Source organism: Pezoporus occidentalis, unplaced genomic scaffold, assembly GCF_034315485.1.
Source record: "Pezoporus occidentalis ecotype Australia unplaced genomic scaffold, CSIRO_AGI_Poc_V1 ctg54, whole genome shotgun sequence".
Lineage (NCBI taxonomy): Eukaryota > Metazoa > Chordata > Aves > Psittaciformes > Psittacidae > Pezoporus > Pezoporus occidentalis.
The window spans coordinates 7,553,663-7,569,226 of NW_026915877.1; the positions used below are offsets into that span (position 1 = coordinate 7,553,663).

Genomic DNA, 15,564 nt, shown 5'->3' on the forward strand with positions numbered 1-15,564 from the left:
GGACTTTTTTTTTTTGTGATTTGTTTGTCGGGGGGGGGGGGGGGGGGTGTTGTGTTTTGTGATTTTTTTTGTTATTGTTGTTGTTATTATTATTGCTTTTTTAATAACACTAGGGAAACTGAAGTCCAAGCGCAATGCATCTGCTGTCTGAAACCTTTAGCATCAAACAACAGATACATTGCAAGAAGAGGGTCGATACATTTCTGCTGCATTGAAAGAGACATTTCATATCCCTTGCAATATGAGTCCAAACCCTCATATTTAATTCTCAATTTTTACTCATTTAGAAAACAGTTTCAAAAATAAACACCTCATAGGACATACTGATTACCACCAAAACCTCTAATCACAGTGGTGGTACCTTTGTGTTTCCCAAGACACCAAATAGCAAAGAAATGTAATTTAAAAAGTTAACAAACCTACTACTCGTGCTAATAATGAGTATAAATAAATTACCATAAAATTGAAGTTCAACTTCTTACTGCAAAGACTATCAACATTTCAAAAAAAAGAAGAGGCTACTTAATGGCAGAAATTAAGATTGATCATCTGTTCTTGTAAAGATACAGTTCTCCACAGTGTTCTGGCACTTATGAAAAACAAGAAGTACCAAAGAAATAACCAGGTTCTGCCCATCAGTGAACATACTTTTCTCCTCCAAACACAAACGCTTCTCAGTGTTTGACTGGAGAAGACAAGCATTAGCAGGTGTACTTCTTAAATCAGTCCAATCCCAGTGCACATTCAGGGGAGTTTACATCAGCAAGGATGGGCAAAGAATGTTTTTTTCTTAAATTCAAAAAATATAGTAAAAATTTAGACCTACCAGCTACATCAAGGTCAGCAGCAGGAGGGCAAAAGTGATGCCCCCAAGCTGGACTCAGCTTCATCTCTATAGCTGGAAATACAAGGATACAGAGGAGCTTTCAAATTCTTCCTGTAAGGTTTCCATCTATGAGATAGCATTGAAAATAATCCTACAGATGAGACAGCAATTGGACAGGTATTTCTGCAGGGAGTAAATGCATTCTTAGCGTTCAGTAGTGCCAAATGCGATTCCCCTCCTAATCTCATTCAACCTTATTTTTTCCTTTTATCTAGCATGCAGGCACTGATAAAGAGCATACCTGACACAAAAGTACTCAGTTTCTGCTCCATATACAGGCTGACTGTAGTGGAATCAGTGTATTATCCAGACGCACAATTGAAAATAAATCCCAAACCACTGATTACAGTGAACAAGCAGATAAGGCATTTTCTTTTCATACCTCTACTATTTAATTATACAAAGGTTCTACCCACAAGGACTGCAAGAAAACAGCTGAGAACAGCTAGGAGACATTTTTAGTATCATTTTCTAGTTATTATTGTTCATAGTCTTCAAGTATAAAATTATTTTTTTCAAGATTCTGTTTCATTACAGTTTTATTTCTGAGTAATGAAGAAAACAGTTGTTTATCTGAAGCCATTCACTCAGTTTATCTTTCCTTGTCAGTACGTTCAGAACTATTTTAATTATCAGACAACAGGTTCATTGATTATATGGAACTGTGTGAAGAACACACTTGTAAAGGTCTGGCTTTATCTGTAGTTTGTATACTGAGCAACTCAGAGACATTTAAAATACAGTAGTGTCCATCACATTTCTTTGAGCACCCAGAATGTTATTAGCCAAGCAGAGACTCTCACTATCTGTTAATCACAGCCCCCTTAGCAGAATAAAAACACTAAGGCTTGAAGACAAAACAAAACTGCTAAGCCCCTGGAGCTGTAAAACCACTAGCCCATGCCACTATACCCATTGGTGTTATTAACTAAACAGATAAAATTGTAGATATGAGGAGCAATTGACTTGAGCAGCATCCCAGGGGCAAGCTTCTGTATCTTCCTGATTAGCTTCATTCAATTATGTCTTCTTAATTGCTCATGTGGTAAAGCTCATTAAATGAAAAATAATATTGCTTTCCTGCAGGTTGTGCACTTGAGATTTGAAAAATGGACACCACTGATGTACCTTTGAGATACTGCCAGAAAGATTTCACAGAGCAGTTACAGTATAGTGAAAGTAAAGCAGACATGTTTTTGCGGCTGTAGGATCCTCAGTCTCATTGTGAACTCAGTGACAGGGTATTCCTCAGTTTCTTCTAAACAACTGGTAAATTTTCACTTTAAAATCATTCAACTTTTCTCCCTCCTCCTACCTTCCTCCTATCTCCCTCCCACCCCCCTGCAAGATAACCAGAATTTTAGAGTTTCAGTTAACACAGCAGTTCATATTTTTAACAGCACCAGAAAACAAAACAAATCCTTGGGCTTGTCTTTAGCTTTATGGTATTAATCCGTAACTAATAATGCCCAGAAAGATGGGCTTCACAAAGCTACACATTGCAACTTTTTCAGTTCTCTTTGCTGAATTCAAGTTCCCCCTTCATTATCTGTTCACCCAGAAATTATTCAACAGCATTTCTGAACAAAACCTCTCTGCTATTTCCAAACCATATCCACACCATGTTGCACATATAGAAACAGCATGACTTTTACAGAAGATACTATGTTGTTATGCAGATAAGCAAAGAGGAGGCATGTTTTATGGTAGGTTTTTCCGTCTATTTTCTTTTTGTTGTGTTCCCCCAACCGAAAACATAGAAATAACTCCAAGTTAATGGTCCTAACCCTATCTCTATCAAATGAAAGCATCTTCTTTACATACGGTATTACTACACTTAGCAGGAATTGCAGATGCCCCATTTAAATGACCTGGAATAGATTTCCTATCAGGACAAACATACTTTGTGAGAGTCTCATACGAAACATATCTTATTGAATGTGACAGTTTAGTGAAGAAAAAACTGTAAACAAAATCTCTATCAACAAAGACTTTAAAACAACATATTTGATTGATGTCTACTGCTGAAATAAATCTAAGGCTATGAAAATTTGCTACAGCTGCATGTTATAAAATAGCAGAAATATGTTCAAATACAGATTATCTATATTCTACTCCCATCCAAAATAACACAACCCCAAAAGAACTAGTAAAGGATCAATGGAACAGTTCACAGAATGCACCTACACACACGAAAAAAACTTCCAATGTTTCCCTAATGTCCTCCTCTCATGTACAACACAATACTTACCAAATAAGATGGCATTTACAATATTTAAAAAAAAAAATAATAGAAAGAAAATCCCTTGAGCAACTCTGGTACTTTAGTCAAGCAAGGAAAAGGGTTCAAATAACCATCTAGATGATTCTCAGAAGCAAAACATCATAATTTTCTCTCTAAAGGCTCTTACCAGAAAATTCCCCATCTGCACTGATAAATGATTCTTTTATTTTATATTTAGCATGAAATATTTTATATAAAAACCTCAGATTATTAGAAAGCTAAAAACAGCACTGAGATTTTCTCCAATTAATTTTGCAGTAAAAAACAGAAAAGGAGAACTTGGGAGGCCTAAAAAGAAAAAGAGAAAAAAAGCACCAAAGGGAAACAGTTTCAGTCAAGTTTCTGACTTCTGTATCTGAAACTTTGCATACTAAACAAGAGTCTATTACCTATGGCTCAAAAAGCCATTTCGCACCTTGTAGTATAATTACCATGCTGAGCTGTGGAGAAAATCATGATACAAACTTGAAGGTACTGGTTTTCATCCTTTTATGTCTAAAAACCTTGATATAAAACATCAGATGCCATGGAATTACAGGTAATAACAGTGGTACAAATCTTGTTGTAAATTCTACAGACATTGTAAAGAACATTAAGCTACAGGGAATTACTTCCCCATTTTCTGAGAAGTGAGACTCATTTCATTTTAGAGGGGATTCATCTCTCTGCACTGACTGAGTGCTGACAGTGTGGGGGTATGTGCAGCACTGAGATCATACAACTGCTGATGCTGTGCGAGCCTGCTCACCAAACAGACCAAAACTGAGTGAGATTTATTTGGAGCTCCCTAAATACAGTCAGGTGTCCTACTGTTTATCACTATTACTGCCAAATAAACATACTGTGGATTTTGAGTAATTAATTTTAATCTGCTGTTATCCATCTTGGAAAACAAAACAACAACAACATAAAAGCCACCCAGCTATTTCTCCAGAAACATGCCCAGTTTGCAGATGAATTACAAAGAAAATAACAAAAGTCTCCAGCAGTACTAATGCAACATCAGGCAATAACAGATGCCTTGCTTGAGCCATCTGGAGGTTCAAATTAAATTTTTAAGTTAGGGAGGCCCCTAGCTGCTTACAACTATGTGTTCCTCTTTAGGACCCAACAAATAAGTCTACTCAAACAACTCTGTTTAGGAATAAGCTGTGAAATAAGTCTCATGCTAGACTGAAACAGCAGGTCAAATATTTATCTCCCATCCCATTATACATCCTTAATTTCACAGAACAACTTGGCAGTAACAGAATTATAAGTAGCTGCTCAAAGCAATGACGTTCCAAAATGAGATGATCCTACTAACGGAAAACCCTTCTTGTCAGTAAAACTGAGTTAGTACAAACAGCACATTCTAGCAAATGAAGAGAGAAAACTTAGTTTTCTCAACAGAAAATACCACAGAGCAGGATTTGATCTATCATAAAGGAAAAAAAAAAAAAAATAAAAATCAGGTATTTACCATTTCATCAATATTGCAGGCAAATAAGCAGTAGCTTAAAAATCTGATACTAAAACTATGATATTTTGGTACAGGATCAAGAACAGCAAACCAGGTCAGCAATCTATTCACTGCTTTGCAGAAGAATGTTTAAAAATGCCTGACCTTTGCAACACCTTGAATAGAAACCCCATTTAAACATTTCTAAAGTGAAAAGTGATAATGTTTATCACTAGTGAAGTCATAGGAAAAAAAATGAAATGGTATTGTGTGTAAACACACCCAAATTCAGACTGTAACAGCCATCCTTCTGTGAAAATCAGTGGTTTAGGATATAGATCTTCTCAGCCTTTAATTGCAGAGAAATCCCACTTATCTACAAGTCCAACTGAAGAACACAACTTCTCTCCCTCACTTCCTTTTTCACTTCTTCAGCTGTTCACTTTGCAATGGGGCTTAACTAGGTGCATCATGATAATTTGACATTATTTAAATATTTGGTTTATGCTCACTGTAGCCTACACATATAAACTATTCATCTATACACCAATTTAAGGCTTGTCATGCCTCAATACACTGCAATAAAGGACAGATTTTTTTTCTCACTATTTTTAAAGCATTTATTCACCAGACAACATAGGCCAGCAGAATTAAAATCTGCAGTTACTTCAAAAGCTACAGTAACATTTGTGGACAAGGGAGGGTGTTCGGTTTGTGGATCTTTTGGTGGTTGTTTTTTGCTTAGGTTCAAAACCCCAGTCATTTCCTCATCAGAGGCTCTCCACAGAAATCCCTAGCAACTGGCAGAGTTAACATGAGCTTTATTCAAGAAAACCACTGACTATATTTAACGAGACAACAGCTGAACAGTAACGATCCCTAATCTGAAAATGATTACTGTAAAATGAATGCATTAAAATGAGCTGAGAGAGCTGGTTCTTTACAATTATTGCCGAGACACATGACTCTGCTCCCACTACACACACTGCAGCAGAGGTAAGCTATCTGGGACATGAACTCAGACCCTCTGGAAGTGCTGAAAAACCCAGATCCCTATTTAAAGCCTTCCAAGTCAACACTTGCCAAGTAATCAAGAAAGTCAAGATCTCTGAAAAAAAAATTTCCCACTTTTTTGATCAGAACAACTTAGTTACAGTACTACTGATCTTTTTCTATACTAATTACCTAAAACTTCATAATTATTACTATTGTAATTTGAAGTGTGCTTGCAATAACCCACTCTTCAATCATGTCTTTGCCACATGATAAAACAGAAAACGTATGCTTGGTCTTGATGCAGTTAAGAATGCATCACTCCCAATTAATTGAACTGAAGCAAAACTGGGCATTTGACATGCTTCAAAACTAAATCTGCAATTCATAACGCACAGAACCTGTGCTCTAAAGGACACAGCTATGAATCAGTTCTTGTTATGCCAAAATTAAATCATAATGTAATCAAATTTTGATCCCATTGAAGTTCCTGTGCCTTGTTTTAAACAGATACTTCTCATCAAAAATAGATTAACTTGAAGCATATTAGCAACAGGGAGATGATTTCTATCACAGTTTATTTATCAACATGTGACATTCTCATATAAGCATTCAAAAAATAATTTTTACTGCTGGACTAAGAGGAAAAATGAGATGTGTCTGGAAGGTAATGTGATAGGGGAGAGACAGTAATGTATAGGATCAGAGGGAATATGGAGCCTGTGAAGACAGTAATGAAATTCAGTCGACAAAGAGGGAACTCCAAAGATAAGGGAGAAATTATTATAATGCACAGAAAAGGTATTTACAGAAGACTGAGCATGGAAATGAATGTGCACCAGAGCACAAGCTAGCAGGAAGAAGGGAAAGCCTCAAGAAAGAAGAAACAAATGGGTGTTTCTCTGTGTTCTAATTCATACCTCATCCCATTCCTCACACATCCTGCAGATACAACAAAGAGTATAGAAGACTGCTAACAGCTCAGACTGCTATCCCTAGACCCTATTGCTTCATCTTAAGAAGACACTTTTAGAAAGATTTGGTCTAAAAATAAACTTCAGTAAAGGAAAACAAAACAAAACAAAAACTTGTGCTATGAATACTACATTTCTAAGACATAATTTAGGTACAAAAGCCAACTAATCATGCAATGGAAAACGTATTGTAACACATCTATGTTTGCAGGCTACATACAACCAAACTCAACCCTAAGTAGCTCAAAGCTTCTTTATTGGCACAAGTAGCCTGCTGCAGTCAGTTCTTACTGAAAAAAAAACAATTACTAGCCTCCCATATTACCATGATGCACCCAGGAATTCTAAGTTTCCAAACTGCTGCTACAAATGCAATATGTGAATATAAACAATTTAGCTCGATATCTGCAATACAAATTAAAGTTGAATAGGCAATGTAACTAAATGGTAGACCATGATATGAAAAAAATAGCACTAAGGGACATGGGCAGATTTTGAAATCTGACATTTGTAGCATTTATCTGTAAGCTTTTTGAGAGTCGGACTAGTATAGTTACTGAAATTGTTTTTGAAGAGCAAAGCCTGGTTTCCTCCAAAGTTATTTCTATAAACAGCCACAATAAAAATTTACATTGGTTCTTATTAAGGGCATCCTAGCAAAGAAATACGGTCAAATGGTATGAGCTATTTTACTGCTAGATCTAGTGACCTACTCATCTGCAAATGTGTTTATGCTTAAGGGAAACCTGCAACAAACCAAAATAAACAGATTCTGCTGATCCAGCTGTATGTGTCATAGCAATTCAGCAGGTAATTGAGATGGATTTACTGGATTAGTACAGATGGAGTTTATCTTGTGAAGAACTATGTCAGAACACATGGAACTACAAAAAGAATTGCTTGGAATAGGATTTTGAAGAATTAAATTTGCATTGTCCTATCTACAACAAGTAGATTCTGCTTAGACTGAAATCAAGAATGTACACGTTCTTGGAGAAGGGGGACCTCAGCAGATAAGACAAGTCCAGAGGGGAAGATGTCAGAAGAGCTAAATTAAGCTCTGAGCAGGAAAGGTTACTGCATTTAATGTCTTTATGCTACTTAGAAGAGATGCAAAATGCACATGTGTATACATGCTTTACATTAATACACACATTTGCAACTAGATTATTTATGACTGAACACCTTTAATGCAGAATAAACAGAGCAATTACAGCATAATCCTCTGTACCTAGCTATACACAGAAAACCTACCTCAACCCCCCAGAATTAAGGAAGAAATCCACCATATCTGAGAAAGCAATGCCTTATTCACACTATGTCAGTGCATCACCTGTCTTGGCTAAAAGGAATTAGTTTCAATGATAGCACCAAATTTGGTCTGTGAAATCCGGACATGAGATGGACATCACAGATACAATATTCTAGAAAACCTGACTTCCTCACTATAATACTATGTCAAAACAGACTAAATTATCAAATAAAGTTACAGATACATCTCTCCACTGGAGACTCTTCCAAATATTACCATAAAGGCACAAGAATTACTACTACAGGGGTTAGCTCTCCTTAATACGCACACACTGTGGCTATAAACCAACATACGAATGCACAGACACAACTGCTGCTAATTCTTCAGAGCACAGCCCAGTATCATTGGAGTTGTTTATGAAAGTCCCAAAGTTCAAGCCACTGTTACAGAGAGAACACAAGCTGTGACACTGTGCTTTCACAAGGGTTTCTGCTTTCCCTGTACCACACCTTCCCTTCCTAGATATGAATCTCAACTTAAGGTCACCTGTTCCTTGAAGGAAAAGCACCAGCTCAATATTCACAGCTTTCCCATGGATGTCTCATGTCAGTCAAGACATGGAGTCTCAGGGAACATCAATGCTTGCAAATATATAGCCCAAGCAATCCAACACACACTGCCCCACTTGCTGAAGGATAAGGCTGACCAGCAAGAACTTGTTAGGTAAATTCCTAGAATAGTCTTGTTCCTAGCTGGATGCCACAGTCTGGCTGTTCCACAGATGTTGGAATTTTTCACATCTCAATAAGTGGCTTCTTGCCTCATCCATCCCAGGACCATGGCAGGGAGCACACACGGTACTCTGTCACTTCTGCCAGGAGATCAAGGGCTAAAATTTGCACACTCACTGAGATCAACCTTGTTTCTGATGTCAGTATTTCACAAATTTAACTTGCCTCCTGCCAAAAGGAAATTGATGATCTGCAGGCTGAAAGCATTGCTAGGGGCACTTCAAGTCACCCCATCAGTTACACTTTTAAGAACTAAACCCTTTAGAGGAACTAATGGCTGAACTACAAAGACATCAAGGATAGCTTTCTTGCTCTTTATGTTTACTGCAGAGCCAAGTGCCAGAGCTCCCACCCAAAAGCAGCAAGTTTCCATAAAACAAACAAATTACTTCTGTTCTGAAGAACAGAGGTTTTCCGAGGCAGCCCTTAGGCAAGCACCTGTTTGCATTTCTCTTCTTTCACTGGATATGTACAGGGAATGATAAATGAGCTACATGTATTCAAATATGCATTTTCCTGAGTTAATTTCCTGCCCAACAGTAATATATCAAGGTCTGAAAGCATTTTATTTTTAAAGTAGCCTTTTGAAGTGATTTGTAAGGCCCTTTGGTTATTCAATTTTTGCAGCATAAGACTCTGCTAGACTGAATAAAAGACAGTAGCTAATAGAGGAAGCCCCATGCAGTGGAAAAACAGCTGAAGGAGCTTATGCCTGAACAATCCTGGTGGCAAAGTTGTGTTTCTCAACAGAAACGCCTTATTTAAAAAGTAATCTCCCACTCAGGGTAAAGGCAATTTAAATGGCTATTCCTTACATCCTGATGAAATAAAGAAAAAAAAAAACAACAAAACCCACCAAACTCCCAAACATTTGCTAAATGCTTATGAAGTGAAATAAATATTTGGATAAGTAAACCTTCTGATTATCCTTAATTTTATTTCATTTCAGATGACAGCACTAAATACATATGGACTTCATCTAATTAGTTCAACACCTTCTAAGCGCTGAAGTTGGTGAGATGTGTTTTTTCCTGCCTGCTCCCCATGTCTTGCTTAGTCTGAGTCCCAGTTTAAGAATCCAGTGAAGCTAGTTTCACATTATGCTGAACCTGGAAGCTGCTATTAAGCCCTTCCAGCCTTGGTATCACCCTCACCTGCTGCAGATCTAGCAGTTAAGCAGCCATACAGTTGTCAGCTGAGCATACTGAGACAATGGAAAATAAACCAAATAAGCTGTATTTGCTCATGTAGTAGTTTGGGTCTGTTTGTGGCGGGGGGGGGGGAGGAGGGGGAGCAGGGGGGGCTGGTGGTTGGGTTTTGTTGTTGTTGCTTTTTTGTGGGTTTTTTCCAATGTCAAAAAGAAGTCAGGATTAAGTGTTTCCGTTCTTTTGATACTGATGCCAAAAATCTTCATGTTAATATAAACGAGGCCTACCTACTTTTAAACCAGCCATCCTCATGTACCTTCCCTCAGTAGTAGTAGTAAAAACAGCAGCAGGGTGGTGTAGTAGATTATTCCTTAGCACAGCCAGGCAGATGGTTGGGTTTACCTGGCAAGCTGCTACCTTGGACAACACAGCCAGCCAGCTTTGCTGTAGGTGCTTAGTGTTCAACACAACCTTAATGCATACACCATGACTGAGGTATTTTTAATACCTAGCAATTACAGTTTTCCACCAATTCCTGCTGAAGTCAGTGACTTCCTCAGTTTCGCCCAGATAAGTCTATACTCTCCCAAAAAACCCAATTCACCCTTCAAGGTCCTTCTTTAGCTTAAGGACAAAAATCAGTATCTAATATCTTCTATTTAAATCAAAGGAAATTATATTTGGTTTTTTTCATCCAACTACATGGTAAGTTAAACTGCAATGACAACTGTAACGTGTATTCCTTTGAGCTTCCCAAGTACAAAATTGTCCTGAAAAGACATTCCTGCTAATAAGTCCTATACTCTCAGGAAAGATCCAATTAGTAGGTTAGAATTATACAAAAGCCACTGAGCCATCAGTGACAGATACATATTCCCCAGTGGAGATGTCAATGGAACATCTCTTGTTCAACAGTCTAGATTTGTCAAAAGTAGGGAACTGAGTCTGAAACTAGAAGATTAGAGATAATGTCATACTACTTTGGTGCCCAGTCCAAATTTACCTGTGCATTTGAGGAAAAAAAAAAAAAAGTGAAAAGAAAAATAGATCATTCCTACTTTTCCATATATTGTAACATAAGTACTGCTTCTACACTGAATGGAAATGGAATTCAAGCACTGGCATTTTGGCGTTTTTGGATATTACGTAATACGGTATCCAAATAAAACCATTCTATGATTCTTGTGCATTACAGTACTGTGAGTATTTTCCTTAAACAGGTCTCACTGTTCAATTCTTACCTATGTATAAACAAGTCCTGAATCAGCTGAGAAGACACAGAGATGGGTGACAGCAACTATCAAATTGTGCAGGGAAAAACATACAGCTTTTGCAAGCTCAACCCTTTCCCTCCTGCCCCTCAAGAACTCCCTAAAACACAATCCAAATTTGCACCTGCATTACAACATAAGAAGCAAGATGGTCTCATCTCCAAGTGTATTAATTGCAGATTTTTGTCAGCATTCTTGTTTTACTGCTAAAAATCTTCAAGTGAAATGTAAGAAATTTCTCAGACCTTTTATTCATTTGTGCATAAAGAGGCAAAACAAGCCAGCTTGAGGGGTTAAAAGAAGCCCCAGAAATGACTACTTAAAAAAAAAAAAAAAAGGAAAAAAATCCATCAGACAACATTATATTAAACAGACCACTGTAAACCCATTAAACACTTCTGAAAATTCTTGGAATGGAATTAATGCAACCGTCATTAGTGGATCTTCAGGTTTGCTTTTGAGTTGCTTTTGTTTGGGTTTTTTTTTTTTTAACTGTGATCAGATTTATTTTTGCCTTTCTTTCAAGAGTAAAAGAATAAATTACTGGTACCCCCTGGTTCACAGTTATGGCATTCATAGCAGGTATATACTAAGTCTAAATGCTAAAGGCTATTAAATCTGTTAATTATCAAAAGATTATTTTTTGTGGATTGGATTGGTGTGACATGAGTGCACACAGACAGTTTTAAAATTCCCTATTGACCAGAAGATTGCTGCTAAAGTATTTCTTGTAGTCACATGCATGAGTTTGCATCTGAATTTAATAGAGAGGCACTGTAAAAATAAGAGATTGTAGCTGACCTAATCTCACATATTGCAAGACTATAACTGAAATTTCTGGTTTTACTTCAGCTAAAATATTACTAGGGGAAAAAAAAAAAAATAAATTCTGTGCAACATTTCTGCTTGAAAAAGAGCCAACTAGAGGCGGCAGAAATCGTAAGTACAGATTTCTTTTTTAAATACAAAAACCAACCAAAAGCACAACCAAAAGAAAACCTCCAACACACTACCCATCCACATTTATTCCAGCATACCATATGACTGAGTAAAGGAATAATCAAAGAAATAATTGTAAGAAAACACTGGATGGGTTCATCAACAGTACATTGAGACTAATAGGATAACTCCCTAACAACAGAATCAATTACTTCATAATTAGGGGGAAGGATTATTTTGATACAAAGGACTACAATAGATACAAAGTATGGAATTTCCCACAGGAAATGAGTAAGCTGAAGTACTACCTGAAAAGAGCTGGCTAAAATGGGATGACAAGGAGACTTAGTTCAGATGGGTAATTTGTCCTGAAAGGTGATAGAGTTTCCTACAAATGAGTAGAAATATGCCTGAAATTTCAGCTCACTGAAAATTCTGAACAAGAAAATCAGGGCACAAATTTATTAGTGGAACAAATGGAAAAAAAAACTTGAGCACACATATGAGGTTGCTTTCCATGTCCCTTAGACACCACTGGCAATAGCATTGCTTTGGGGAAAAAAATAAAAATAATTCAAAAAATATCCCTAAAGGCCTACGCTTATCAGTTACAGATGGTATAGAAAAAGACAGAACTGTATTGCATTACAGCACATCTGCCAGCCACCAATGTACACAATACACTTTACTGAGTAAAATAACCCCAAAAGAGACAGCAAACCACAGCTGGCATCATAAAGAACTGTCAGGCTATCACTTGGACATAAATTATAAGTGTCAGCAACCACTTTAAAGAGAGAAATTTATCTAAAAAAGGGACATAGCAGGACTACCTGGATTATGAGGGGAAAGAGAACATACATTGCAAGGATATCATACAGAAACCTGTTTAGCAAGCAAAAAACAAAAGGGCGAACTACTGCTCTAAATGTCCCTTTGGATGGAAAGCAGAAACATCAGTGATGGAAACACATTATCTGAACTTAAAGACTACACAGGCACTACCAGCTAGCCATGAATAAATTGTCTCGTTTCTACAAGACAAGGGTATTGAGCCAAATGAGATTCTGGAGAAGCTTTGTAAAAAGGATAGGAAGAAGCAGCCTGACCATTTCCAAGGCAGTCCTTGACAAAGTTTTTAAGGCTGCTTTGTAACATCATTAATTGCTGTGGCTGGAGAAGATTTGATGACTCAGGAGGTCACGCAAAAACATCTGAAATAGGGAAAGTATGAGCTAATGGACCAAAATGCAGTAAGAGAGGCATGCAACTAACTATACACAGTTACAACCACAAAAACAGATGATTTGCATGCTAGATGCAAAGAAATAGGTTATAATTTCTGCTGCAATTGATTTTTCCTGATTGTATTCAAGATTGTTCTACTGTTGAAATAACTACACTGTTTTAAATTGCAATTACTAGAAGAATTGCATCTTTCCTATACTTCAGATTAAAAAATTTATTGCAAATTAAAACAACTCTACTAGTCCCAGACATGCCAAAGTATTTCTCTGCAATGATCTAAATTCAGAAAATAGTGTTATATTTAGATGCAAGAAACGTATTTCAAACTAGTCATTTATATAAGCATTGCCTCCTTATCTAGGTGGCATCTGTTGAGCAACCAGTACCCCACCCTGGTCTAAAATAATTTCTGTATAATTTTTTCTTATTATAGCATTATAGAATTTGAAGTACTTTTAGCTACATCAGTTCATTCTTCAAGTTTGCATTGGGGTGCTGCACATTGCTCAAGCAACAGTATTTCTGAACTTTTTCCCCCCAGTAAAGTAACAATACTTTTGACTATATGCATCAAATTTATATTCATTGAAAAGTAAGGTTCCTCTCTTCAGAACGTATAAAAGAACATTATCATTAAGAATAATTGCAAGTTTGTGTTCTGTGCTAAACAAAATTTTATGAATTGGGACCCCACAAAAACCAGGAGAAATACCATGATGTGACTACGCTGGCAGGGATCCTTTCAAACTCATCTGAAACACTGGCTTAGACAGAAAATGGGAAACTTCAAGAAGCTAAGTTAAGGCACAAAAAGAAAGTTGGTAAAACCCTGATACTGTCTGTACACCATCTCCAAGGTTGTGGATATGTTGAGTAGATATAATGCTAAGTCATCCAGAAGTTTACATCTGATTTTAAAACAATATGTATTTTCAGGTCTTCTCTGTTTTCTAGTGACACAAGTGAGTTTTATTGAAGTTTTCATAGAATTGTTGGAAGCATTCAGTATAAGAAGCAAATAAAAAGCCAAACTGGTAGATGGCAATTAAAAAAAAAAATTAAAGAAAAAAAAATAAACCCAACCCAAAATGAAAAACCACAAAACCAAAACCAAACAAAAAAGCCCCAATTTTTTATTACTATAGATAATTGGCAGAACACATTTCTAGTATCTCTTCATTAAATCTAACAAAGATGTTGTGAGAAAGAACATGAGCTACTGGTGCCATGTTTCAGGATTTCTGAAGTATTGTTTCTCTAGAAGACCCTCATTGTGGATCTTTTCTCAAGTCTTTGGTCAGGCATGTATACAGCCTTGTATATAATTCTCTCTTAAACTCCTGTTCTCAGTTGTGTAACTATCAATTTACAAATAAAGGTAAAGTATTTTTCAATGAACAAGAGGAAATAAATTTTAGTGCTAGAGTCCAACACTGAATAATCACAGCCTAAGATCTTATCTTGCCTGGTAAATCAACAGTTTTGTAAAATATAATCATTGGCAGATGCTTAAAATCATGAAACATACCCAGATCGATTTTTATTGTAACTTGTCTTTCCTGTAAGTATCAAATTACTTTTTAAAGTAATAATTAGCAGGGAGGAGGGGGGGAAGAGAACAAAGTAATTAAAATGAAATCACAGAATCATCCCATAGCAAAAGCCTTACCTTCATCATTATGGGCCAAGCAACATGCTAAGGTAGTAGTAACTGCAATCCCTACAGCTAACCATTTCCAGAGATAAAATCGCTGTAACATTTTTTTGTCAAACTTCACTCAAGGCAGACCTGAAAAATAAAGATTTGACACATACATTAGTCAACCAAATTACAGAAAGGTGAGTGATTACAACCTATTTCACAGATAACTATATATCTGTAGCTATGTAGAGTATAAATACAGTCTATGAGTATAACATGGTTTCTATTAAAACAAGCTAGGTTAATCCCATTGGCATCAATACATATACATGTACTCATTAATCTGATAATCACATATGCATAGGCCTGCAAGTAAAGAAAATGTAAGTTTCTTGTTTACATCAGGTCTAATTTCCATAATTTCCATACAATATTTATGTTATCCATCCTGCTTCAGCCTTATGCTTTAAAGCATTTTAGAGAAGTGACAGTATCCGACAAATTCCACTTATGAAGACTAGTGTTCAACTGCAGAAGTCAGGAGGGACCAAGTATTCAAAGACATCAGCCATCCGAAAAACATAAGTGAATGCCGTAAATGGCCTTCTTTAATGAGACAGACTGTTGGTTCATGCCCAGCAAAGGGAGAAAAAACAAACAAAACACACCCCACACGTACAAAACAAACCCAACCA

At 36.6% G+C, this 15,564-nt stretch overlaps 1 protein-coding gene across 9 annotated transcripts in view; it reads right to left on the reverse strand.

The window, feature by feature from the left end:
• The window catches only part of PCDH15 (protocadherin related 15), a 370,883-nt gene extending 355,868 nt beyond the window's left edge, over positions 1–15,015 (reverse strand). For all 9 annotated transcript variants that reach the window (XM_062637927.1, XM_062637929.1, XM_062637924.1 and 6 more), the window contains exon 1: positions 14,897–15,015. In XM_062637927.1, the coding sequence (XP_062493911.1) occupies positions 14,897–14,987 (91 nt within the window). In that variant the 5' untranslated portion in view covers positions 14,988–15,015. The remainder of the gene's footprint in view (positions 1–14,896) is intronic.
• Positions 15,016–15,564: the final 549 nt, after the last annotated feature.